The sequence below is a fragment of the Phodopus roborovskii genome, unplaced genomic scaffold (genome assembly GCF_943737965.1).
Source record: "Phodopus roborovskii unplaced genomic scaffold, PHOROB, whole genome shotgun sequence".
NCBI classification, from domain to species: Eukaryota; Metazoa; Chordata; class Mammalia; order Rodentia; family Cricetidae; genus Phodopus; species Phodopus roborovskii.
Window position 1 is genome coordinate 4602353 of NW_026126546.1, and position 24657 is coordinate 4627009.

Genomic DNA, 24657 nt, shown 5'->3' on the forward strand with positions numbered 1-24657 from the left:
TCTGCTTGTCTCTAGCAAAACAGAGCCCAACCAAGAAAAATGCTGCTACTGAGGAGCCTTGCTTGTCTCTGCTCTTTTAGTTCTAAAATCCCTTTTTAACCGTTTGTCAAGTTTTAAGTGGAAATTCTTAATACCCACGTTGTGGGTGCCATTGTGTTACCAGTAGTTTTCTGCCAGCCTGGTCCCAGAGCCTTGTCAGCCCCAAATAACACGCAGAGACAATGTACTAATTATAAAACTGTTGGCCTGTTACTAGCATTTCTTAATGGCTAGCTCTGTCTTAAGTATTAACCCATTTCTATCAATCTAAATGTTTTCACATGGTCTTTGCTTACCGGGAATGGTGGCCCTGTATCTCCTTTGCTTGCTACATCTCTCCAGAGAAGAGAGTGACTTCCTGTTTGTCCCTGCTTATATTCTAATTCTGCCCAGCTATATCTCTTTCTGCCTGTCTGTACAAACCTCCAGACCTCTATGGTTAGCTAGTGGAAGTATCTGCCATGCTACCTCACATACATACAAAAGAACATTCCCCATCACAGGGGTGCTTCTGGATTCTGGGGAAACAGTGATGATCTGAGGGCTTTTGGGGAGGCATGCTCTATGTGTTCAATGACTGGACATGAAGATGGGGCAGTGGGCTGCTACAAACTGGGGCTCTACCTGTTAGGAAGCTTAATATCTTCAGAACCACAAAAGATTGCACAGGCATCCCTGCTTCTCGTCTTATCAGCCCGTGTGCCTTGGACAACTTCCTAAAGTCTCTTGACTTGTTTTCTTTTTTTCCTCACCTGTATGAGATAAACAAGGCCCAGTTCATGGGGGTGTTTGTGGGAATTAAATGTTTCATGGTTGAAATGTGCTCAGTGCAGTGCCTGGAACAGTGGGTGCTCAGAAGTGATCCCCTGCTCCTGTCACCTAGACTTATCCTATGGCCACACAGAAACAAGCAAGTCATGGAAGGGCTGGCCTTCATGTTCAAGGCTACGGGAGTGAGAGTAGCCACCCAGGCCATTCTTAGAGGAACAGTCATCATGCTGCAGTTTCTGCTGTGCTGGGAAGGCCCTGATGCTCTTGGGTTGAGTTCCTGCACAGCATGCCTTTCCTCTCATGTCACAACTACCCTGCAGAGACACTATCATCCACACTTCCCAGGTGGGGGAAATTCAGGCTCAGAGAAGTTCAGTCACTTAGTCATCCATCCTTCATGCAAGGAAGGATGAAAGGCCGCGCCAGGGCTTGAGCCCCGGTCAGCCCATCTTCAGGTTCATACACCACCCATGGGCATCATTGTTGCTCTATTCTCTTGTGCCAGGTTCCCATGAGAAGTGTGGGAAGCCTGGGTCTGCGGGGGGGGGGGGGGGAGCCTTTGAAACCAGTCAGGTTATCCCCACCTGCCTCCAGTCCCCGACTGTGCACTGAAGGCCCCTCCTGCCCAGCCATTGTCATGCCTGGGTGACCTGTCCCCAGGCTGTAACCCTTAGCTGGTGATCTGAGCTGTCATCTGGCCTGCAGTGCTGTATTCTCCAGATGACAAAACAAATGCATCCATGCCCCAGTCCCTGCTATGCCTCAATTGCAGACCCCGTTCATCTGGGGGAAGCTCACCTCCCAGACAGTTTCTGGCTCCTTGTGATCCAGGCAGACTCCCTGTAGTAAAACTCCAAGGCAGAGATCCCAAGGCTTCTGGGCCTTGTCCCTTCCTCTTCTTGTCACCTGAAGCTGCCAGGCAGGTGGCCACATGCTCCCTTTATGGCCCTCAGCTGCGTTACGGCATCTGCTCACCTGAAGCAGATAGTTTTGATTGATTGATTGATTGGTATTTAACTTAGTGTGGGTTTTACTCCTGCATTTTCACATGTCATTTGTTTTGGTTGATCCCCTACCCACTCTGAGCAGCCCCCTTTTGCTTTCTTGTCACAGGAATTTGCTAATCCCCCTTTTTCTCTCACTCCTACTTAAAATCTCCTTCCCTCAAAGGGCTCCGAGTCAGCCTACCGTAGATACCTGCTTTAGTCACAGTACGCAGGAAACGGACCATTTCTAACAGATGAATGAAGAAAACGGGGGTGCATACACACAACGGAATATTGCTCAGCCACAAAGAAAACGGGAATCATGACATTTGCAGGAAAATGAGTGGAACTCTAGATATTTATGTAGAACAAAATAAGCCAGATCCAGAAAACAGAGCCAGGCAGTGGTGGCATAAGCCTTTAATCCCAGCACTTGGGAGGCAGAGGCCAAGGCGGGCAGATTTCTATGAGTTCAAGGCCAGCCTGGTCTGCAGAGCAAGTTCCAGGACACCTAGGGCTACACAAAGAAATCCTGTCTCAAAAAAACAAAACCAAAAACCAAAACAAAACAAAACAAAACAAAAACAAAAAAAAAAAAGGAAAAGAAAACCAGATTTAGAAAACAAATACTACAGGTTTTTCTCTCCTGGAGATTGTGTGTGTGTCGTCGTGGGGTGGGGTAATAGAAAGGCCATGAGGGGGGAACCTCTTCCCTCCTCCAAGCCTTTGCTCAAGCTGACCCTGTCCCTGATGAACTCAGTCATGAGTCTTGACAACACCTTGGGTTCAATCCCCGGCCTTCTCACTTTATGCTGTGTGGCCTCTTCCAGGTTATTTCACCTCTCTGATCCTTGATGCTCTTTCTTTGTGAAACGGTGGCGATGGCGAGAGGAAGTCACCGAATAGAAACAGCAGCCAGCCCCTTATTTAACCCATTCAGCCTCTTAGAGGCCTTGGGGTGGGGCAGGTGAGGCGGCAGTGTTCCTGTCACGGACTTTAGGACCTGAAGTCACAAGCAGAAGTTCCAAGGGAGCGGTAGAGCCAGGACATCAGTCTAGGCCCGCTGAATCTGACACTCGCCTACGGTCATTATATTTTAGGGTCATTGCCTTTACCTGCCTTGGTGACAGACCGAAGTGCCAGTGCAGAGGGTGGACTGGGGGAGACCAAGGACACCTCCAAGGCTGCAGCTTTGGGGAACTGCGTAGGGTGGCCCCCCTGAGTCACAGCCCCTGTGTGAGACCAGCCTTCCCTGGCCTTCCACCATCAGTTCGCAGGACCAAGGCCCCGTTATTGAGCTCAAAGTGAAATAACTGTGTTCTCCACCTCTTTTACTCTCTCGGACTAGGGCCTGGTGGTGGAGCGCCTAGGGCGGAGGCCTCTCCTCATTGGTGGCTTCGGGCTGATGGCCCTCTTCTTTGGAACTCTCACTGTGACACTGACCCTGCAGGTGAGACATTGCGCCCACCCATCACTCTTTGGGGGGGGGGTCAGCAGGGATCTGGCTCTGGTTTCGTCACTTTGGAGCCTTCGGCTGTGGCTCCTCTTGCGAGGCGTCTTTCCCACGGAGCTTCACTCCCAGAACACTGGGTGTCACTGGTGATGGGCCCTGGAACTCAAGGCAAGACACTTGACTTCTGGCACTGCCACTGCCACAGATGAGCTGTGTTGTGGCGAACAGGAAGCCTCGATTTACCTACATTTGGAGTTGGGGGATTATGTTAGATGCCCCTCCAGTGATCACCTCCATGCAAGGGAAGCTGGGAACTCCTGTCACCTGGGTTCCTTGACCTGGCTTTTCCACTCACCACTCCGCTGGCTCCTCTTGGGCTCTAGTTCTACAAGGGAAAGTTGTCCCCACAGCCTGGGAGGCTGAGAGGAGTAACTGACGGCATGTGGCATGAACAGTCCAGGAGTGTGCATGTGTGTTTATGTGGAGGAACGATTAGATCCACTGCCCTTACTAAATTCAAGATGTCTCTTCTTGAAAACAGTATTTCATTTGGTGCATATATTTTCCCTACATGTATGTCTGCGCATCACAAGTGTGACTGGTGCCCACTGAGACCAGAAGAAGGTCTCAGATCCCCTAGAACTGGAGTTAAAGATGGTTGTGAGCCACCAGATGGGTGCTGGGAACTGAACCTAGGTCCTCTGCAAGAACAGCAAGTACCCTTAACCACTGAGCCATCTTTCCAGTCTGAGATTGCCCCCTTTTATGGAGGGAAAAATCTAAACCATAAATAAAAGTGAGCAAAGTTTCACAGCTGGATGACAGCAGAGGTGGGATTGGATCCCAGGGTCTTTACTACAAGCTCCACACCTTTCCCTTCTGCTGCCTACCCTGCTCAGAGCAAACTGCATTCACCAAGCACTTACGGGGCTGATGAGTCTTGGTATTATTTTCAGGAATACATTTTGACTTTGGAAGTTGGGCATCTCGGTCCTCAGCCAATTGTCCTAAGGTTCCAAACAGTTCTAGAACGAGGCCAGAGTAGTGTGGAGATGTCAAAAGCCTGTCCTTCAGAAGTTGCGCTGAGCAGGCTCCTCCTCCTTGGGGGATGGGGGTGTGGCTGAGCTGGCATTTCCCCATATCCAGACTTAGAGTTGTCCTGAGCAGGGTGGTTCTGCAGTGTCTTTGGCCCTCTGAGGTTCTGAGAGAAGGAGTGGAAGCTGCTCTGGGGTCTACCTTTCTTCTGCCTCAAGTATCCCCCAATCTAAGTCCCGCCCAACAGGGCCTCAAAGCTCCCTCAACACCTGCCTATAGATGAGTGACAGGCCCGCTGAGCATTCCGTGAGTGAGTTAGCTCTCCACACTGATGGGATGACGGGAGCGTAAACATGATGTTTTGCACAGTAAGAATGTTAACCGAGAGAAATTCCAGTGTGATGACACCTGAACATTTTCTCCTATGCTTTGCTTTAAACAAAGCATTCAGTTGCCATCATGTCTACACTTACTTATCATTTCGTGCCAATTCCAATTCCACTGGAGCCCGTGGAATTCTGCAGGCACCATCTCCTTGCATCTCACATCTGGGAAATCAGAGGACAGAATGGCCAAGTGGTTGCCGTTTGCAGCAATTGAGGCTCAGGGATATGAACTGGCCTGTCACACAGACGGAGTCAGAAAAAAATGCAGGTCCCTGGACATCTTGCTGCTCCCTGCCTGTTCACACTGCCCTTTTCCTGCAGGACCAAGCCCCCTGGGTGCCTTACCTAAGCATTGTGTGCATCTTGGCCATCATTGCCTCGTTCTGCAGCGGCCCAGGTAGGACACCCTCTCACGTTGTGCCTGGCCTGGGGGATTGGGTGGGGATCCTTGACTGATGGGAAACTTCGGCCCAGGAAGAAGCAATGCCTAATAGTGAAAAGGGCTTGGCTCAGCTTTAGATGTTACTAAAGCTTAGTAGACAGCCTTCATTCTGCCCACAAGGGCAGATACATGCTAACTGATACACCTGCCCAATGTCCGCAAGCCCAATAATAATTGAGGTGCCGTATGCCCAGGTTAGGACTTGCTTGTGGGGATTATCAAAGATAATCAATGTGCATCTGTGCCTCAGAAAAGGCACAGGGTACTGCAGAGCTCACTGATGATGGCTAGGATGGTGGCTGGGATGGATGAGTCACTGTTCATCAGCTGCACTCTAAGAACTTGAGAGTAAATTCCTACAGGGTTTCTGGCAGCTCTAGGGAAGGCCGCTGTCACTCAGTAGCAGAGGAGCTTCCCAGCTGCAGACCCAGCCCCAAGCACCACCTTGCACAGCACCTACTGACTGTGGAGCCAGGTTAGATAAGGCAGAACTTCAGCAAGTCCTGTTCTATCAACTGGAAATGTTTGTTCATCTTGTTGTGCCTCAGTTTCCCTGTCTGTAAGATGGAGTGCTCTTGAAGGCCTTGCCATTTTCCTGGCCATGTGGCTGTGCCCAGTACAGCCTCCCTAAGGCTGGTGCTGAGAGGTAGGTTTAGGGCATCATCCAACATGGTTGCACTTTCCCCCTGAGAGGGTGTTCGAGCCTTGCTTTGCTTTTTCTCTATGTTGAGGAAAAGACTAAATTGTGGGCCAGGGGCTCAGTCAGTTACATACTGCCTCATGTCAAGATAATCCCAGGAGCTCATAATTCAGTCATGGTGATACCTGCCTGTTAGACGTCTAGCAAAACAAATGGAATTAAACTTCCGTCTCATCTAGTGTTGCTTACTTTCAAGGACCATCATGTCGGTTCCTATTTGTGATTGTTGGATGGAAAGCATCACCATCCCAAGGGCCAGGGAACTGTGATAAGATGGCAGAGGGGAACTTGGAATGATCATGGAAATACTGGGCACACCACATGCACATATACCCACACTATGAAGGCAGGACATTCAGAATGGCTGGAGTGAAAAGGAGTCACTGTGCAGGCTACATTCGTGTCCGCTTGACACAAGCTAGAGTTATTTTGGAAGAGGGAATCTCAGTTAAGAAAATGCCCCCCATCACACTGACCTGTGGATGTCTGTGGTGGTGTATTTTCTTGATTATTAATTGATGCGGAAGGGCCCATCCCACTGTGGACATTGCCTCCCCTGGGTTGCTGGTCCTGGGTGCTATAAGAAAGCAGGTTGAACAAGCTGTAAGGAGCAAGCCAAGAAGCAGCATCCCTCCATGGCCGCCAAATCAGCTCCTGCCCTGACTTCTCTCAGTGATGGAGTGTGACCTTAGATCTGTAAGCTGAAATAAACACTGTCCTCCCCGAATTGCTGTTGGCCCTGGTGATTTACCACAGAAATGGAAATCATAACTAAGACAGGTACCTACCTGGCAGGGCAGTGAACTGCCAGGAGGATAAGCCCCAGTGCATACTGCAGCAACCTGCAGGGCTGAGGTGTGGACAGCACCATTCTGAGATGGACCTACAAGGTTAAAAACCACGTAGATGGCTCAGTGGCTAAGGACATTCACCACTAAGTCTAAGGATATGCGCTAGATCCCTGGGACTCACGTGGTAGAAGGCGAGAACCAGCACCCTCGGGCCTCCACACATGCGCCCACACATGCATAAATGAATGTAATATTTTTTTAATTACTCAGAGGCCAACACAGAGTGCTGCACATGAGGAGGGAGCTTCTCGTTCCTTCTCCCCAGGATGAGGTTAACCTCCATCTTCACACATCTACCCTGTGTTCATCTACACAGGACACAGTTTTGTTACTCCTGTCTCTCTGACAGACCTTCTCGGCTGAAGGGGACTCTGGAGAGTGCTGACTTTCATAGCTTACACTGGTCCCTGCTTCAGACATTGTTCCCACTCAAAAGCGGGGGCCTTGCCTTAGGCCTTAGCTCTTAAATTCAGTCCCGCCCCCAACCCAAGCCACAGCACTTGGCGTTGATGGGAGAGCTTTCACGTCTCGGGTGTGAAACTCCCAGCTCCACACTGGTGTCCAGGGGCTCCCTCCAGGGAAGTCACCGGCACCCTACAAGTACAGAAGAGCGTTTAGTCCTTCATCAGTGTCAGGTGCTTAACTCAGCAGCCACACCTCTCAGGCTAGCAGTGATCTCAGCCACTAGGAGGATTGGTTCTAGGACCACAGTCAACTCTCGTTGACAGTGCCCAGCCTTGGGGAGATTACCTGTCTGGGGGGAGTTCAGCCTATTGAGAGCTTCACCGTCTACCTAAGCCCTCAGAGCAGAGCCTGTCCCAGGAGGAGCTGTCTAGGAAAGTGAGGAGCGAGGATGCTGAGAATAAATGGCTGAGACACACCCCCATGTAGTCTTCCCATAAGGAAATGACAGTAAGCCAGGGACCCACTGGGATTATCGTCCCAGGAGGGAAGTTTCCACCAGACAGCTTCTCTTCTGAGCAATCAATTTAAGGAGACCTGACAGGGGAATTAGACAGGGAAAGAAAGAACACACAGGCAGCAGCTTCCTGCTTCGTATTTTATGCGTGTGCACAGCCCCAAGGCAGCTCAGAGCGTCTCATAAACAATGCAGTTGAAAGTCTTGCTTTGAAGGGCGGGCGATCTCCACACCTCATTTCCAGTCTGAAGGCTGTCATGAGGGCCTGACATCTGGAAGGGCGGCGATGTGGGCTTAGTGAGGTGGGCAGAGGAACCCAGAGGGAGGATGGCCTTTCAGGGTGGGAATTAGGATGGGAACGAGCACTCCAGATGATGGGGCTCGCCCAATAGATGCGCCAGGACCCCACTTAGTGCACACCTTGTATGAAAAAGAGGACCCTCTACTTGTCACAATTCCCTGGCCCTGTGGAGCCTTTCCTGCAGGTAGACATGCCCTGAGTACTGGGTGAAGGACAGATACAGGAGCCCTCCAGCTGCACAGGCTAGAGTTTCATAGAGAGCCTAACATCTCAACCAAGCTCTGGCAGACCCTGTAGGAGCACCTAAAGTGAGGAGATGAGGACAGAGGCAAGGAAAACAGGTATAAGAATGCCAGCAGTGTCCTCATCACATCTACACACAAGGAAGTGGACCTGGGGAAGCCTTCTGACCTGGGGAAGCCTTGGGGAGTCAGACTGGGCAGTCACCATTCTTCAGAGGATTTCCAGGATAGGGTGAGACCAGGACTAATGGGTGCTGCATGGCTAGTATTCTAGATTCATCTGAATATTGTTCATACATTACCCTTTCTCATACTGTGTGTCTGTGAGGTTGGTTCCAGGATCTTGTAGTTGGACAGGTCTGGGCTCTGACCCCTGACCTTGACACAGTAGTAGTATACAGTGGATGGGAGGCTGTGTTTATGACCTCAACTATCCTGGGTTAAAATTCAAGGAGCAGCTACATGGCCTCAAGCATCTCATTTGGGTCTAAAGCGCAGAACAAGAGCTCTGGCCCTGCTGGTAGATTCCACTACAACTAGGTCATGAGTCTCCTAGCATGGTGGTTAGTGTGCACATGACCTCAGACATCCCTACCAGCTGAAAAATGAACAGGTGTACGAACAAATGAGAGACAGAGAGAAAAGAAGAGAGCAAGAGAGAAGGAGAGAGAGGAAGGGAAAGAGAGAGAGTTCCATGTCTCTTCACAACTGAACTAAACAGCTTAGATGAGATTCTAATAAGACAACTCTGTCCCCCGAGGAGTAAGAAAATTATCTTAAAAGCAAAGTGACAGGAAAATTTAATTTCTAAGTAGAAAGTATTGGATATATATATATATATATACATATATATATATATATATATAGAGAGAGAGAGAGAGAGAGAGAGCGCCATAACCTAAGACATAGCCTGGCACCAAATCAGTATGTGGTCATGATTCTTATAAGACAAACCCATATAATACAAAATTAGCTGTCATTGCCAAGGACATATCAATGAATTTATATAAAGGTGAGGCTTACCTCTGGAATCATTAGCATGTGTTATTAATAGTAGCTCCCATCTAGAAATGGAAATCTAGCCCCAAGCCCACGACCACTCAAGGGCTAGGGGGAAGGTTCCTGAGTCAAGATTCCTTCTGAATCCAGCGTGTGAATGCTAAGATGCAATGTAAAGTCATAGCTGCTCCAGGGCCTGCCTGGTAGGAGATGGCCAAATGGACTTAAAGGGCCATTGTTTGAATGGTCTCCTCTCTTATCTGAGGGCAAGACTAGAGGACTCAGCAAGAGTCAGAGGCCCCAGAACCAGCCCCAGTGGGAAGCAGTCCCACCCTCAAGACCACCCAGGTGTGTGGAAAATCACCTGGTGAGACTGCAGCCTGGAGGGAGATGTAGTGATGCAGAGTAGCTTTCCTGGCAGGAGCGTCACCCTTCAAGCCCTGGGTGCCCTGAAGTCAGAGGCCTGTCTAGGAGCTTCTCCAATATGGGCCATCCTAGGGACCACATTCTCTTTGTGTAGGTACCCACAGCAGAGGAATGAGATGACCGGGGAGGGACTGGGGGAAGGTGGAGAAGGAAAGGAAACTAACTCAGAGTGAAATCGGTGTTTTAGTCTTGTTTCCATTGCTGTGGTAAAATAGCCTGGCAATAGTGACTTTGAATAAGAAAGGGTTACTATTCCAGGCTGAAGTCCATCACGGCAGGGAATAAGGCAGGAACTTGAAGCAGGTAGTCACATCTACTGTCAAGAGCACAGAGAAATTAATGCATTCGTGTTTGTTAGTGCCCGGCATCTCTCTACACATATACAGCGTGCAGGGAGTCTGTCCAGGGCTATCCCCACTGTTTCCCCACTGTAATTAATGAACTCAGAATTCCCCCACAGACAAGCCCAGAAACACGGCTTAGACAGTACCTTGTTGAGACTCTCCCTAGGCGGTTCTAGATTGGACAGGTTGACAATTAAAACTGACCATCACAGGAATTTGCCATCCGTATTAGTCATCACTCAACAAATTACTTGAGATGACCCCAACTTAGAAAACAGAAAGGGGTCATTTTGGCTTATAGTTTGGGAGGTTCTGGTCTGTCTTAGCTAGGATTCTGTTGCTCTGAGTAGAGACCATGACCACAACGGCTCTTATAAAGGAAAACATTTCGCTGGGGCTGTGGCTTATAGTTCAGAGGTTTTATTCATTATCATCATGGCAGAAAACATGGCTGCATGCAGGCAGACATGGTGCTGGAGAGGGAGCTGAGAGTCCTACACCTGGTTCAGCAGACAGCAGAGAGAGAGAGAGAGAGAGAGAGAGAGAGAGAGAGAGAGAGAGAGAGAGAGATACTGGGACTGACTTGAGCTTCTTAAATTTCAAAGCCCCCCGCCCCAGTGGCATACTTCCTCCAACAAGGCCACACCTCCAATAATCCCTTCCCTATGAGTCTATGTGGGCCATTTGTATTCAAACCACCAGAGACATGCGATGGGTTGAGTGCATGGGTCCTGGAATGAGGCAGTGTGCACAGAGAGAGCACCTGACCGAGCAAAGCTGATCGCATCACCAGCCAAGGGTATCCCTTTCACGGCCAGACAACCTCCCACACAGCACCACCTTCAAGCTTCCACCGTTCCCCATGTGATATTAAGAACTGAAGACTTTCAGACTTGGGCTCTTTAAAGGTCACTCAAGACACAAACCATAGCATGCTACTCCAACACCCCTCCATGTTTCTTGGTTGTAAAGTACCATCGTGTCTCTCTTGGTCCTATTTCTGTTCATAGCTCTTATTGTCTCTTTGCCCAAAGTGATTGACTCCACTTCCATGGCTGCCAGAACAGTTTGCCACACACTGGGTGGCTGGAATAGAAGTCATAGACCTAGGTGTAGAGGTAAGGTCAGGGGCATACTTCCCACAAGGCTGCAGGAAAGAAGTCCCCGCAAGCCTGCTGTGCTCCATGCTGGTCGCCACCATCCTCAGTGCATCATGGCTATGATAGGTCTCCATGGTACTTCCTAATCCTTATCATCCTAAGAACACCAATAAGCAGGAGTCAGCTACACGTGACCTCAACACAGCCTCAGCTTAACTTGGACATTTCTTCACAGACCCTTCTTCCAAATAGGGTCACTGTCACAGGTACCAGAGGTAGACATCGATGCATCCTTGGAGAACATGGTTCAGTCCATGTACATAGGAGAAAACTTTAAAAGCATGGCTGTTCTATATGAGAAAAATGTATTCCAACTGAGCAGCCAGTATGGCCATAATGAACGCAATAATGTAAGAGGCAAGAGTCAAGTCAGCAAGCCTTTTGTGTAGTGGGATTGCTCCGAATCCTTTAGGTGGATAACCGTGTGTCATCTTCAGCCAGTCTTGTGAGATCATGTGAGATCAGCAGACTCTTCCTGCCTCGGGTTGGAGGTCACAGAACTTATCTTTGATGGCTGAGGGTGATGTATGGGTGGGTATCAGTTTGGGCTATCATCTCCTCTCAAAAGGGTAATTTGAAATTTCGTAGACAGAAAACTGTGAGGAGAACACAGGGCAATGCCAAAGCCATAAATGCCTTGGCCATCGGCACAGTGGCACATGACTGTGACCTCCAGAATGAAGCCCTCTGTCCGTTAATGGTGGGTAAAGCGAAGCATTGCACCTACAAGAACGTTCATCGCAAGTCAAGGTCAAGCTACTGAAAGGCAGAGGTGAACATAGCCTAGCATGTTGCTTTCAGCATTTTCTTGTGAGGGTTTAGAACCAACCATGTGGCATAGAGTGAAGGGGTCTCCGGGATTTTATACACTCCTGTGCAATTCCTCATTCTGCCTGAAGAGCGAATTTTGCATTTTCCCCTTCGGCTTCATTGCACTGATGTAGTCAAAGGTTACCTGGGAGAGAGAAGGCATGCATGAAATATGGTTCTTACATGATACAAATTCACATATCCCTTTCTCTACAGCATTATGTGGATTATCAGAGCTATATATTTAACAAGAAACAGGATTTGCTACTGAGGGACATGAACACCCATTTAATGTATTTGATTCCTTGGGTTGGAAAACAAGAGTTTGACCCTCGGAGGTTCTAATCCCAAGGGACGCATACATGCTAGATCTGGTTTCTTTCACTAATGCATTTTCCTTCTTTGGCTCTGGGTGAACTGACCTTGTGCTGACCCTGTGACCTTCGTTGATTACTCTTGAGCCCTAATTTGTAACCAAGACATAGAGCTGCTGTCCCTACTGGCCCATGGCTGTGGGCTCAGGAGCCATGGTCTCTGCACCCTTAAAGTTTGCTGCAACTGGGCCACATTCCACAGGGACTTGGGCAAAGCTTTGGATCTCTTTCTGTCTCCTCGTGAGAAGCGGGTGTGCCCAGGCAAAGTGTCTCTAGTTAAATGGTCACCCTTGAGATCCTTCTTTAGGGTTGAACGCCACCACCACCCTCAGTCCCCAGTGGCCTGAGGACACCTCCATACTTGCAGAAGTTACTAAGCAACTAGCCCAGCCAAAGCTACTTCCCTGAATCTGGAAGCCCCCCAGACACTGTCATCAGATCTGCCATTGCCAGCCATGCTGCCTCCTTCCATCATCAACCCTGGAGGCAGGGCTTCTTGTCCCTCGGTAGCACAGGAGGCCTGGGGCCCTGCAGTCCCCACAGATGATGACCAAAAGTTGTTGCTCAAGTACAAGATGTTTCATACTTAAACTATAACGCGCTTCTCTCTTGTGGTGGATTGAATAACATCCACCAAGGTTCATGTCTACTTGGGTCCTTGGAATGCAATGTTACCTAGATATGAGACCATTGAGAACAGATAGTTAAGGCTCTTGAAATGTGATCAGCCTAGTTGGAGGGGAAAAAAAAAAGGCCAAGAGTCACCAGGAAGGAAGGAGTGTTCCAAAAAAGATTCTGCCCCACAACCCCAAGCTTCCAGCATCCGGGTCTGGGATGACAAATTCCTGTTTCATTAAGTGACCACACTTGTCTATTTGTTACAGCAGCCACAGCAAACTAATCTGGCCACTGTAATAGCAGGGAAGCACCTTGTCAACTCAGGCAGCTATAGGCACAGAGCAGGTGGCCCTTGGAAATAAGACATTCACTATCCGGTGATGGAGGCATGTAGATGAGTGCTCAGTGAGGATACTGCACATGCTCCGCTTGTCTAGGAAGACCAGGGAGCTTGCAAAGTCCCATCAGCTTCCTGCAATTGAGCACTGCCTCCACCAGGACATGCCGTGTGCATCCCTAGGACCACAGCATCTCTGCAAAGGAGACTTCCATTTCTCCCACTGATGATGTGGGCTCCAGGCAGCCTTGCTTCATCCACACCACATGCAGTGTAGACAGGGCAGGACCAGAATTTGCCCCCTCCCCACCCCATCCCCATTCTCCCCTGAGTCTCACTGCTCAGTTTTCCTTCTTATCTTTGCCCACAGCCTTGGGGAGAGTTAATTAGGGAGCTTGCTGCCTGCAACCTGAGTAGGAACACAGGCCAGTGCGTTTTATGATTTTCTGCCAAGTTCTCTTCGGAAAAAGCTTGTCTTCAGAAAAAAAACCACAGCAGTTGCTCTCAAACAAAACCAAAACCATAAGTTCCAGTAGCTAAGCCTGGATGATTGATTGATTGATTGATTGATTGACTGAGATTTTTTTTTGCTATTTAACATAATTTCTTTATTGAACCTTTGGGAATTTTATATCATGCACCCTAATTGTACTCACCTCCTAGTCTCTACCTCTCCTCACCTCTCCTCTGCAGAAAATTAAAAAACAAAACAAGCAAGCAACGAACAATGACGACAACACCAAACAAAAACCAAAAACCTCTTCCATCATCTACCCATCGTTCCCGCCTCTCCTATACCGCTTTGTCCTGTGGCATTGGGAATGGTGTGTCACATAGTGCACCCTTTTGACCAATCAGCTTTGCTTGCAAACGTTCATTGCCATGAAGGCCTCCAGTTTCTTGTACACCACCATCACTGGATCCTCTCTGAAACACCTCTTAGCTGTCCCACAGCCCCCCTGAGTCACGGAGACCCACGGACCCAGCCCCTTCATGAGCTCCAGTGCATCCTAGATTGGGTAGATGTTAGGGTAGGCCAGCCCCAGGCCTGTGGGCCTGTGTGGTAATTGAGCTGGTCAGTCCAGGTCATTGGAGCCGCCCCCTCAGATGAGGGGTGGAGCCAGCTCCCCTACCCCACCCCCCCCCCCCCCCCCCCCGCCATCAGGGTCAGTTCTCCCTCACCTGAGGTGAGGGGAGGGACCATGTGTCCCCAGTGGGGGGATGGGAAGGGTGGGAGGGCTCTCCCCAGAGGATCAAAACCAGTTTCAGTGTCCATCAAGGGGCAGGATCAGCAATCCCAGGCCCGGCATAGGAAAGGCTGGCTCAGCATGGCCCTCTGATTTCATCACACATGGTTCCTATGGCCCCTGAGGTGACAAAGGCCACAGACATCAACACAGACCCAGACGTGGCCCTCAGCTTCAGCCCTGGCCGGGACATTACCACAGCACCAGATAGCAGTATATGACACTTAGATCTGTATAGCCTCTGATAAAGCATGGCCCCTGGCCACCAATATGGTCCCAGGTAGCTGAGCCGATACCAGACAAGAGCTGGGCCCTTCGGCATCTTTAAGCAAACATGATATATGGGACAACTTACAAGCAAATGTCTCACAGTTCTGGAGGTCGGAAGTTCAAAATCAAGGTCCCAGCAGACTCGGTGTCTGATAAGTCTATGGTCATAGATAGTCTTGCTTTGTATCACGTGGCAGAAAGAAGGTACAGTTTCTGGGGTCCCAGTTTTAAGGTTATTAAATCTTATTCATGAGGATTTTGCCTACATAGTGCCATGGCATTGATACCATTAGGTTTCAATGTACAAATAGGGAGAGACACACCACTACCATCACTATTACTGTTTTTACTGTTGTTGCCATCACCATCAGCACCTTTGTTGAGCAGGTATTGCATTATGGGATGATACTGCATTCTCTCTACCTGTGCTGTCTCCTTTCACAGGAAACCCAGCAGTTAAGACCGGAAGTGAGGTGTTGCCCAATATCTGCCTCAGCTTCTGGCAGAACCTCATAAGCTTAGTAGGTGGTAGAAACAGGTCATGAGGAAGCCTCCCCTCCTCTCCCCTTCCCTCCCCTCTACAGATTCTTTCACAGCTTTAATGAGCAGACTCTTGTAGGCCTGGGGCATCAACATTGACCTTGTTTTAATTTGCACCTTTCCAAGTGAGAAGCAATTACATGATAATGATTCATTTCTCTAATGTGTCAAAAATCAGCTGCTAAAAGAAAAAAAAAAAAAAAGAAAAAAGCAGCCCACTGCATTCATATTCTGACCATCGGTTTCCTGTTCAGCTGAGGGGAGGCTCAATTCAGGCCACTCACAAGTATGTAAAGGAGCTGTTTCCATTCCCCACACTGGGAGAAAAGTGGCCGGAAACAGGAGATTGTGTTTTCTTCCTTTCTTACATACACACATAGTACACATAAAGGCATGCACATACACACATGCATACACACATATGTTCACACAAACATACACACAGGCACATATACATACATATGCACACACATACACAAACACACACATGCTCACACACAAACATACACAGAGACACACACATGCACACAGGTACACACACACACACACACACACACACACACACACACACACACGTAATTTTTTGAGGTAAGGTCTCATACAGCCCAGGTTAGCCTCCAGGGTGTCCTAAATTCTTGATTATCATCATGCCTTTGCCTTCCACTCTGTAAGATTACAAGAAGGAGATTTCAGGCATCGTAGCCTGACCCTTAAAGATCAAAGGCAACTTCCCATAGAAGCCACATGAAGTGAGGAAGAACTTAGGACTCCCAGTCACCCTCTTCAGGGCACACCCTGCCCCAATCAGCCACCCATGTGGCTTGGCCTGCTCTTACCCTCTTTCATCAGCTTACCCTCAGGTGAAATGCATCCTGGGAACTGTGAGAGATAAGTGAGAAAGACACGTGAAGCAAGGGCATGTGTGTCACATGGCAGTTCAGGAAGCCCATTCCTTCTCCCGTCTGCCACCCCTGCCGTGGCACCTGCCTTGGGGCCAGTGTCGACAGTCTGCAGTGACATCATGTTCATGGGTGCGCCATGTTTCTGGCCTCCAAGTCACCACCTTTCTCCTCTCTCAATTCCTACCCTGTCTCTACTCTAACCAAGGGAACAAAGGCTCGGGAAACCGTGAAGCCATCTGTCCCCTTCTTTGAAGAGGTTTCTATTTCTCATGCGCATCTGTATTTGTGGCATCTATATACAAGGGACAGACATCTGGACCAGCTTTGCAGAGCTTGCACTTCAAGGCAGAGAGTTATACAGCAGTTAAATACCATGAACAGAAGACTACATTTTAAGAAACGGGAGGTGAGAACACCAGACAATGCAATGAAAAATGACAGAGTGATGGGTAAGAGTAGGGATGTGCATCCCATCTGAGCTCATCGGGAAGCTCCTGTGCATCCTAACTCAGCTTGTGGGGGGGGGGGCTCCTGTTGAGCAGATGGGGGTCAGGGGAAGTCATCTTAGTCGGCGTCCTACTGCTGTGAAGAGACACCATGACCACAGCAACTCTTAGAACGGAAAGCATTTCATCAGGGCTTGCTTATAGGTCAGAGGTTTAGTCCATTATCATCACGATGGGAAGCACAGTGAGTGAACCCATGATATTGGAGAAGAGTTAAGAGTTCTCCGGGCAACAGGAAGGAAGAGTGAGACCCTGAGCCTGTCTTGAGCATCTGAAAACCTCAAAGCCCACCCCCAATTACCCACTTCCTCCAACAAGACCACACCTACTCCAACAAGGCCACACTTCCTAATAGTGCCACTCGTCATGAGCCTGCGAGGGCCATTTTCATTCAAATCACTATAGAAGGACAGCAGACAGCCCAGAACTGAGTCTTAAAGATAAATAAATGGCAAGCTCCCAGACAGAAGGTCTCCCCAGCTGCTAAATGGGAGAGCCAAAGGGTGGGCAGGGCACTATGGGTACGCAGAAGGTGGTGCCCCGACCCCAGAGCCAGGAAGGAGTGAGGGACAAAGAAGTTAGGGTGGGGGCTGGTTTCCAGGCTTCTAAGCTGGGAGAAGGAAAATGAGGAAGAGGATTCCTGAGGAGAGAGCGCTAGAGGCTGCAGGAGCAGGTGCCATGGGAGGGGCCTGGCCTGAGGATCCTAGCACCGCCTTTTAAGAGCCAGGAAGAGGACTATGGGTCTCTCAGAGGTCAAGTGCTTGCCTAGCATGCACAAGTCCCTGGGTTCCATCCTCAGCACTGCAAAAACAAACAGGCAGGAAAAAAAAAAAAATCTTTCTGAGACTGGTCTGGAACAGGTCCAGCCCTGCAGCTGTCAGCTTGGAGCTCACCGGGAGTTTTCAGCTTCCCACCCACAGAGCTTAGCTTCCGGTTCTGGAAAGCTGACCTTACAAAGGGCAGATGCTTGCCACAGCTAACCCAGGATGTCAGTGTGGTCCAGCTGCAGAGCACTCTCTTGACATCTCTAATGCTAGCCCAGCCTGACACCTACAGCCCAGGCTGCAAACGCTTGGGGGAGATGCCTGCAATGGGAAAACAAACTGCCTTGCCTGTAGGAGAAACTAGAGGAGAGCAGAGACGTACGGAGCCTGCTGCTGTCTTTTTCCAGACCCTTTCCTCCATCTGCCTTGTATTCCACCCCACTGTCAGGCACTGGGTTTCCTTCTGAGCATCCCCTCTCAGCCGCACGCTGGCTCTGAGAAAGCGTATTCCCAATGCTAGATCTGCCACAGATGCCTACAACAACCTTTGGAGGCTCACTGTTCTGTGCCTCGTTGTCCTTTCTTGTGAACAAGGTAATACCGCCTACCTAGAAAGAAGTCTTGGGGACAGGGAAACGAATCTATAACTGCGACTGTCAGTACATCGTACACGTAAGACATTCATGTAGACTGAGAAGAGTATGGGGAAGTCCAGTGCGCTTCGGTCCCAGCCCCCTCTCTGCCCTGCCTGGGCACCTGTGGGACCCAGGGTGATGTGTCTATCCCCTCCCTCATCAGTGGCGTGTCTGGGACAGATACCCACCACAACTGCCTCTGAACATGGGTGTTCACTTACACTCTCAAAACGTCTGAGTGGAAGACAGATCACTCGGTCTTTCTGCCATCAGATGATCACGGCAGCGCCACCCTCAAGGGCTTGGATGAGAACAATCATAGGAGTGTGCCTCCATACCATCAGGCAGCCTCTGGGGATCTTCACACACATGCTGCCCTTATGGGCAGAGAGAGGTCTGACTCATAAGACAGGTCAGGCATGCAGATACTAGAGCCGTTGAAAAACAACAGCATGCTAGAGAATCTGAAGGAGTCCATTCTCCAGCTAGTTAGTGTCAGCTCTACAACTAACCAGTTGAGCCTCTGCCCCAGCCAGGTCCCAGACACACTCCTCACCACATGAACTGCCTGCCCACTTGGTTATCTGTCTGCTCTGGTTTTCCTGGAGTAGACTAATTAAGCATTTTGGGATTAGTCACAGCTGAAGAGCTTTCCTCTCTAGGCTTTAGAGGTTGATTAAGCCGATATCCCACCAGGGTGACCGGACCTGCTTGGTTGACCCTAGGCAGGTCCCTGATACTCTTCTGTAAAGCTGGGACAGTGTGTGTCATAGCTCATAAACCTTTGTCTCCGTGTTATCTGGAAGAGAACCCCAGCCCAGCCATGATGGGAGCTTTTTCTGATACACTTTGTTTCTTGCCTGACTCTGTCTTTAATTAGAGCAGGTGGGGCCAGTTTGAACTCCCATGCATTTCTCTGTAGACTTCAACAGCTTCCTCTGACAGGAGGTTATGAAGGGCATTGTCCCAGCCTGAGCATCACTTTGGAGTGATGAACAGAGAACTCCACGAGAACAAACACATGGCAGTTGGCAGTGGGGAGGGGAACGCTGTTTACCTGCATGGCTGACCTGTGAAAATCCAAGTTAGTATTGCTCTACCTCAGTGATGACATGGGGAGCCATGAAACATTTATTAATATTTGCGCCCCTGTAGCAGACTTTCTTCTGGATCACCTACCAGCTCCCAAATCATGACATGGAGACTCGTTACTAATTATGAATGCTCAGCTTTATCTTACCCTTGTCCCATTAGCTCTTATAACTTACTCTAACCTGTTTCTCTTTATCTACATTTTGTCTCAGGGCTTTTTACCTTTCCTTCATTCTGTATGCTCTACTCCATGTTTGACTGGCCCTAGGCGTCTTGTCTCTCTCTTTCTCCCTCATTCTCTTCTCTCTTCCCTCTCTCTCCCTACCTCTCTCTCTCTCTCTCTCTCTCTCTCTCTCTCTCTCTCTCTCTCACACACACACACACACACACACACACAGACACACGATTCCCCCTTATACTCTCTGCCCACCAGCCCCACCTAACCCTCTACTGCCTCATTGTTGGTCATTCAGCTTTTTATTAGCCCAATCAGATGCCTTAGGAAAGCAAGGTGAGACAGCAACACATCTTTCCGGAATTAAACAAACGCAGCATAAACAAATGTAATGCATCTTTACATAGTTAAAGTAATATCCCACAACACACTCCCACCCCACACATGCGCCAGAGCTCTCAACTACCTCCTGCCTCCCGCCGATGCCCCTGCCAGGCCTCCTCTCCCTCCAACTGACCCTGCATCCCAACAGCCCTTCAACATGGGTCTGTGTGGGCCACCTGCCTGGCTAAAGGATCATGGGCTATTGTCAGAATCCTTCATCCTTCTGATGATGAATCACTGGAAGATCATTTTGGCTCACAGTTTCAGAGGTTTGGGTCTACAAGTTGCAGTAGATCTTCTAGGCCTGATATAGGGTGTAGCACCATGAAGGATTGATTGATGGGCAGAGCCGCTCACTCTGTGACAGACAGGAAGCAGGGAGAGAGAGAGAGAGGAAGTGGCCAGCAATAATGCCTATCTTTCTAGGTCATGCCTCTGGTGAAGGCAGAAGACTATAGTGAGAGGATTGATAGAGCAGAGAGGCTTGCTTCAGAACAGACAAGAGGAGGGGGGGAGGGGCAGCAATGCCATGTATCTTTTCAGGACATGCCTCCCCTTCCTCTAACACCATCAAGCCATCAAGGAATTCACCTATTGATTAAACCGGAGTCTTCACGAACCAGTCACATCTCACGGTTGCACCCACCAGCTAGGGGCCAAACCTTCAACTGTGAGCCTTTTGGGTGACAGTTCATATCTAAACCATAAGTGCTCTAGTCCAAAGACTGAGTCCCAAGTCAGGCAACGCAAATGCTGCAAGCACTTGTAAGGTGGCGAGGCTGAGCGATGAGCACTAAACGCGCTGTAGCTCTAGCGAGGTTCATAGGAGCATGCCCCTACTGTGAATGGAGCTGCCTCGGTATGTCATCAGTGTCTGCTGGCTTTTACGTCACTCGCGTCCATGCGGTCCAAGGTTTGTGCTGGATCTCGGCTGCGCCTCCGGTGCTCCTTCAATTGGTCAGAGACATGTTTGTGTCTCTGGAGCCCAGGGCTGCGGGCTGCTGAAGACTCCAACCCTCCCTCGTGCAGATACAGCTGCTCCTGCCAAGATGGCATCCTCACTTCATGGCGGTCCAGCATCTGGCTATGGAAGCGGTGTGGTGGGTGAGGGTCTACTTAGGGGTTCATTCCTGTCCTGACTCTCCCCTCACAGGTGGGATTCCATTCATCCTGACCGGAGAGTTCTTCCAGCAGTCAGAGCGGCCGGCGGCCTTCATTATTGCAGGCACAGTGAACTGGCTCTCCAACTTCACTGTGGGCCTCCTTTTCCCCTTCATCCAGGTATGCCCGACAAGGGGGTCTCCTGCCATCACATTACAGATAGGAGTTGATGCACAGAAAAGTCAAGTCACTTCCTGGGGGTTGCCCAGCTAACAAGTGCTAGAGAGGAGCCAAGCTTACATGCTCCAGGATATTTATTCTCAACCACTGTAGCACAAGGCCCTAAATCTCAGGCAGTGACACCCATGCAGAGGGCAAAAATGATGTCGTGGGCTCTAAATGATTTTTAGATTGATTCTTATAAAATCCTTGGAGCTCATTGTTGTGGCTAAGATAGCTGGTGGCAGCCATTCCTGACATTAGAATATGCTCGGTGAATGCAGGACAGGCCTACATCAGTCCTGCATGGCCTGGGCTCCTGCCAGCAACACATATCAGAGAGCTGTGTGGTTCCTAGGGTGCTAATTTAGAAGACCAAGCATCTTGTATTTGTTTATTTGTGTGTGCCTTGGATCTGGTATCATCTGCATGCTTCAGGGCAGGGTGGAGCCAGTCGTGGGTGGGGGGAGGGGGTATTTAATGAGTGGGGGAACTGAGGATGAGCACTTAGAAATACAGGCAGAGAGAGCCTGGGCCAGCAATGCTGCTCTCAGGCAGTGTGTCCCAGGGGCAGGTTCCCCACAGGCTTCAGACCTCACTGTGTGTCAAGAACAATCTGAGGTGCAGTGCTGGAAAGCATCCTTAGACAGGGGATAAGGCTCGGTGGGTAAAGTGCTTGCTGCGCAAGAAAGAGGGCCTGAGTTCAAATCCCCAGCACTCATGCAAAAGATCTGGATGCAGAGGCTCATACCCAAAGTCCCAGTGCTGGGGAGGTGGAAATGGGGAGCTCCTTGAGGCTTGCTGGCCAATTAGTCTAGCCGAATCAGTACATTCCAGGTCGAGTGAGACCTGTTTTAAAATATAGCATGCAGACTGACTAAAGAGGACGTTCATCACAGATGCACACACACATAGATGCGCACACACAAACACAGGAATAATAATGAAAGAAACACTAAAGCAAATAAAATTTAGGAAGCACCCTCACATTTGACAAGCCACAGCTTGAGCCAGGCCATGGGCGGAAGTGGGTGCAGGCTGACAGACAACCTTAGGGAATGATAACATGGGCTCTGAGGGCTCCAGGTGGCAGTGCAGATCACAGACCCGGAGGATGGTGTGTATGTGCGTTCCCGAGGCTGCTGTGATAACAGCACATACTTGACGCTGTGTTGTAATGGGTCGCGTCTCCTCCAAGCCTCATGCTGAAGTTTGGTCCCCGGTTGTGCTGGTCAGACCCTTTGTCACAGTGAAAAGTGCCTGAGAGGAAGTGGCGGTCTCTTTCGTCTCACAGTTCACCCTGCCTATCCACCGCCAGCTTGCTCTATTGCTGCCATCAGAGAATCGTGGCTCTGAAGACTTGGGGTGAGGTAAAGTAGTTCCCACAGTTGTGTACAGGGAGCACAGAAGAGACAGGAAAGAGCTGAGGACAAAATACTTAATTCTAGGGCTCACTCGCTGCCTCTAACTCAGCCCTGTGTTCCACACTTCCATCACCTCCAACTGTTCATTCAAATGATGACTCCACCAGAGAACAAATTCCCTGAAGAAGGCTGAGCCCTTGTGGTCCAACGACTCCCCAAAGGGCCTTAGAATGCTGTCACACAGGGGACATGGCCCTCAACACATGGGCCTTCTGAGGGGAGACCTCATCTCCAAACAAGATTATAAAACAGTGTTGAAGCCTTTCATGGGGTTCGGAAGGCTCCAGATTCATGAAGATGTCAATGCTGTTTTCAGGGGCGTCATCTCAGAGCAGGACATTCTAGCTGTGAGCTCAGCTCCCCTCTTCCCCCATCCTGATTTCCTACGGCACTCATCCCATGCAGTGTGTATCTCCTCCTCTCCCATGTAAGGACAATGGCATTCAGAGCCCACCTAGGTGGTCCAGGGCTCCCCTTTCATAACTAGAACTTCATCACATGCACCCTCATGTTTTTAAAGGGCAAGCAGCATTTACAGCACAGGCCTGGATCTTTGAAGACCATTATGCAGCTGTTCATAGAAGTGAGGTGGGTTTTAGGAGCAGGGGCAGGCATGTGATTGGAAACTCCTCCCTGGATTAGCACACATAGGACCTGGAACCCCAAGGAGATGTCATGTGAGTCCAGTTCTGGGTGACCGGGTACCTGGCCAATCATCACCCAGGATGTGACTAGAATGGACTTGCTAGTTGTGGGAGACACACCTTCTAACTCAGCACCCAATAATAGCCACTGCACGCATATCCTCACAGTCACCCCCTGTCCTCGGTGCATTATGGACAGATCCTGCTGTGCCTTACCTTACATGTCCTACCGAGGAGTCCTTATTTGCTCCAGTAGACCACAGAGATTCAATCCTGAAGGTCATGAGATTGGTCTAGGAGTTTAGGGCGTCTGCTGGATGCTGGAGAAGTGCCTGTCACGTTGTTCTGGTGCAATGTGGAGGGGGTGGGATTATCAGCATGTGTCGCAACAGTGCAAATGATCTGAGCATGTCACCAAGCCTGGGCGCCCGCCGACATCTGGTAACCCATGAAGGATGGAAATCAGTGAGGACACTCAGAAAAGCGTATGGGTGTTTCTGGAAGACCTCCTTTCAGATACTCAGAGGCTGGGTTAGAGTGAGCAGGAAGGCATGGTAGCTGGTAGTCTGTGGTTTACCAGAGATCCTACGTTAGTTGCAGTTTCCCAATCAGTCTGGTCCCACAGCCACATCAGCCCCAGGTAACACACAGAGCCGCTGCAATAGATATAAAGCTGTTGGCCTGTTACTAGTGTTTCTTACTGGCTAGCTCTGTCTTAAATACTAACCAATTTATATTAATCTAAGTGTTTCCACGTGGTCTTATCTTACCGGAGAGAGGGTCCAGAGTTCTTCTCTCAAGTCCCTACATCTTGACTCCTCTCCTACCTCTCCCAGAATCCTCCTTGTCTCCTAGCCCTGCCTTCCTATTTGCCAACAGCGCTTTATTCATTAACCAATACGAAACATATTTACAGAACGACACCTCCCATCACCTGTGCTAAAGTCTGGGGCAAGTAGGGAGGGTTGGAAAGTGCCTGCAAGGACAAGGTGAGGGGCATGAAGCTGCACCTGCATGGAGATGCTCTTCCCTGGCTGAGCACACAGCCAGGCTGGCAACAGGCACTTTGTTTCCAGGCAGCTACCCTCCCTCCCTACACACACACACACACACACACACACACACACACACACACACGCACTGCCCTAGCTCTCCTCTTGCTTCTGCAAAAACAATCTACTGTTGACCTGCAGCAGCCTTTTCTTCCGTGTGGTGGTGGGGCACAGGGCCTTGAACTGGTCCAGTGGAAAGATTTGCATAATTGAAATGAGGCATCATCAAAGCAGCAAAGGCCTTATCTGTAAGACAGTGGCTCCATCTGGTCACTTCTGAACAGACCTCCCTCCCTGCAGAAGCTTTGCCTTCAGATTCAGCTGCTTCTCAGCCCCTTCTCCATCACCCCAGTTAGCAGAAGTGCTACCTCCTGATCTGCTTGTTTCCCACAGGACAGACATGGTTGTGACATGGGCTCTAGCTGGTGTCCTTTTGTTACAGTTATAGGAATAAAGCTGGAGAAGAGGGGGGGTGTGGTCCCGAGTGGGGGTCCCAAGGTAAGAGACCA

General features: G+C 49.7%; 1 protein-coding gene across 4 annotated transcripts in view; it reads left to right on the top strand.

Moving 5' to 3' along the window:
* Positions 1 to 24657, top strand: part of Slc2a9 (solute carrier family 2 member 9) — a 114594-nt gene that overhangs the window by 81868 nt on the left and 8069 nt on the right. For all 4 annotated transcript variants that reach the window (XM_051200288.1, XM_051200290.1, XM_051200287.1 and 1 more), the window contains 3 exons: positions 3145 to 3246; positions 4992 to 5067; positions 20862 to 20989. In XM_051200288.1, coding sequence (XP_051056245.1) covers positions 3145 to 3246; positions 4992 to 5067; positions 20862 to 20989 — 306 coding nt within the window. The remainder of the gene's footprint in view (positions 1 to 3144; positions 3247 to 4991; positions 5068 to 20861; positions 20990 to 24657) is intronic.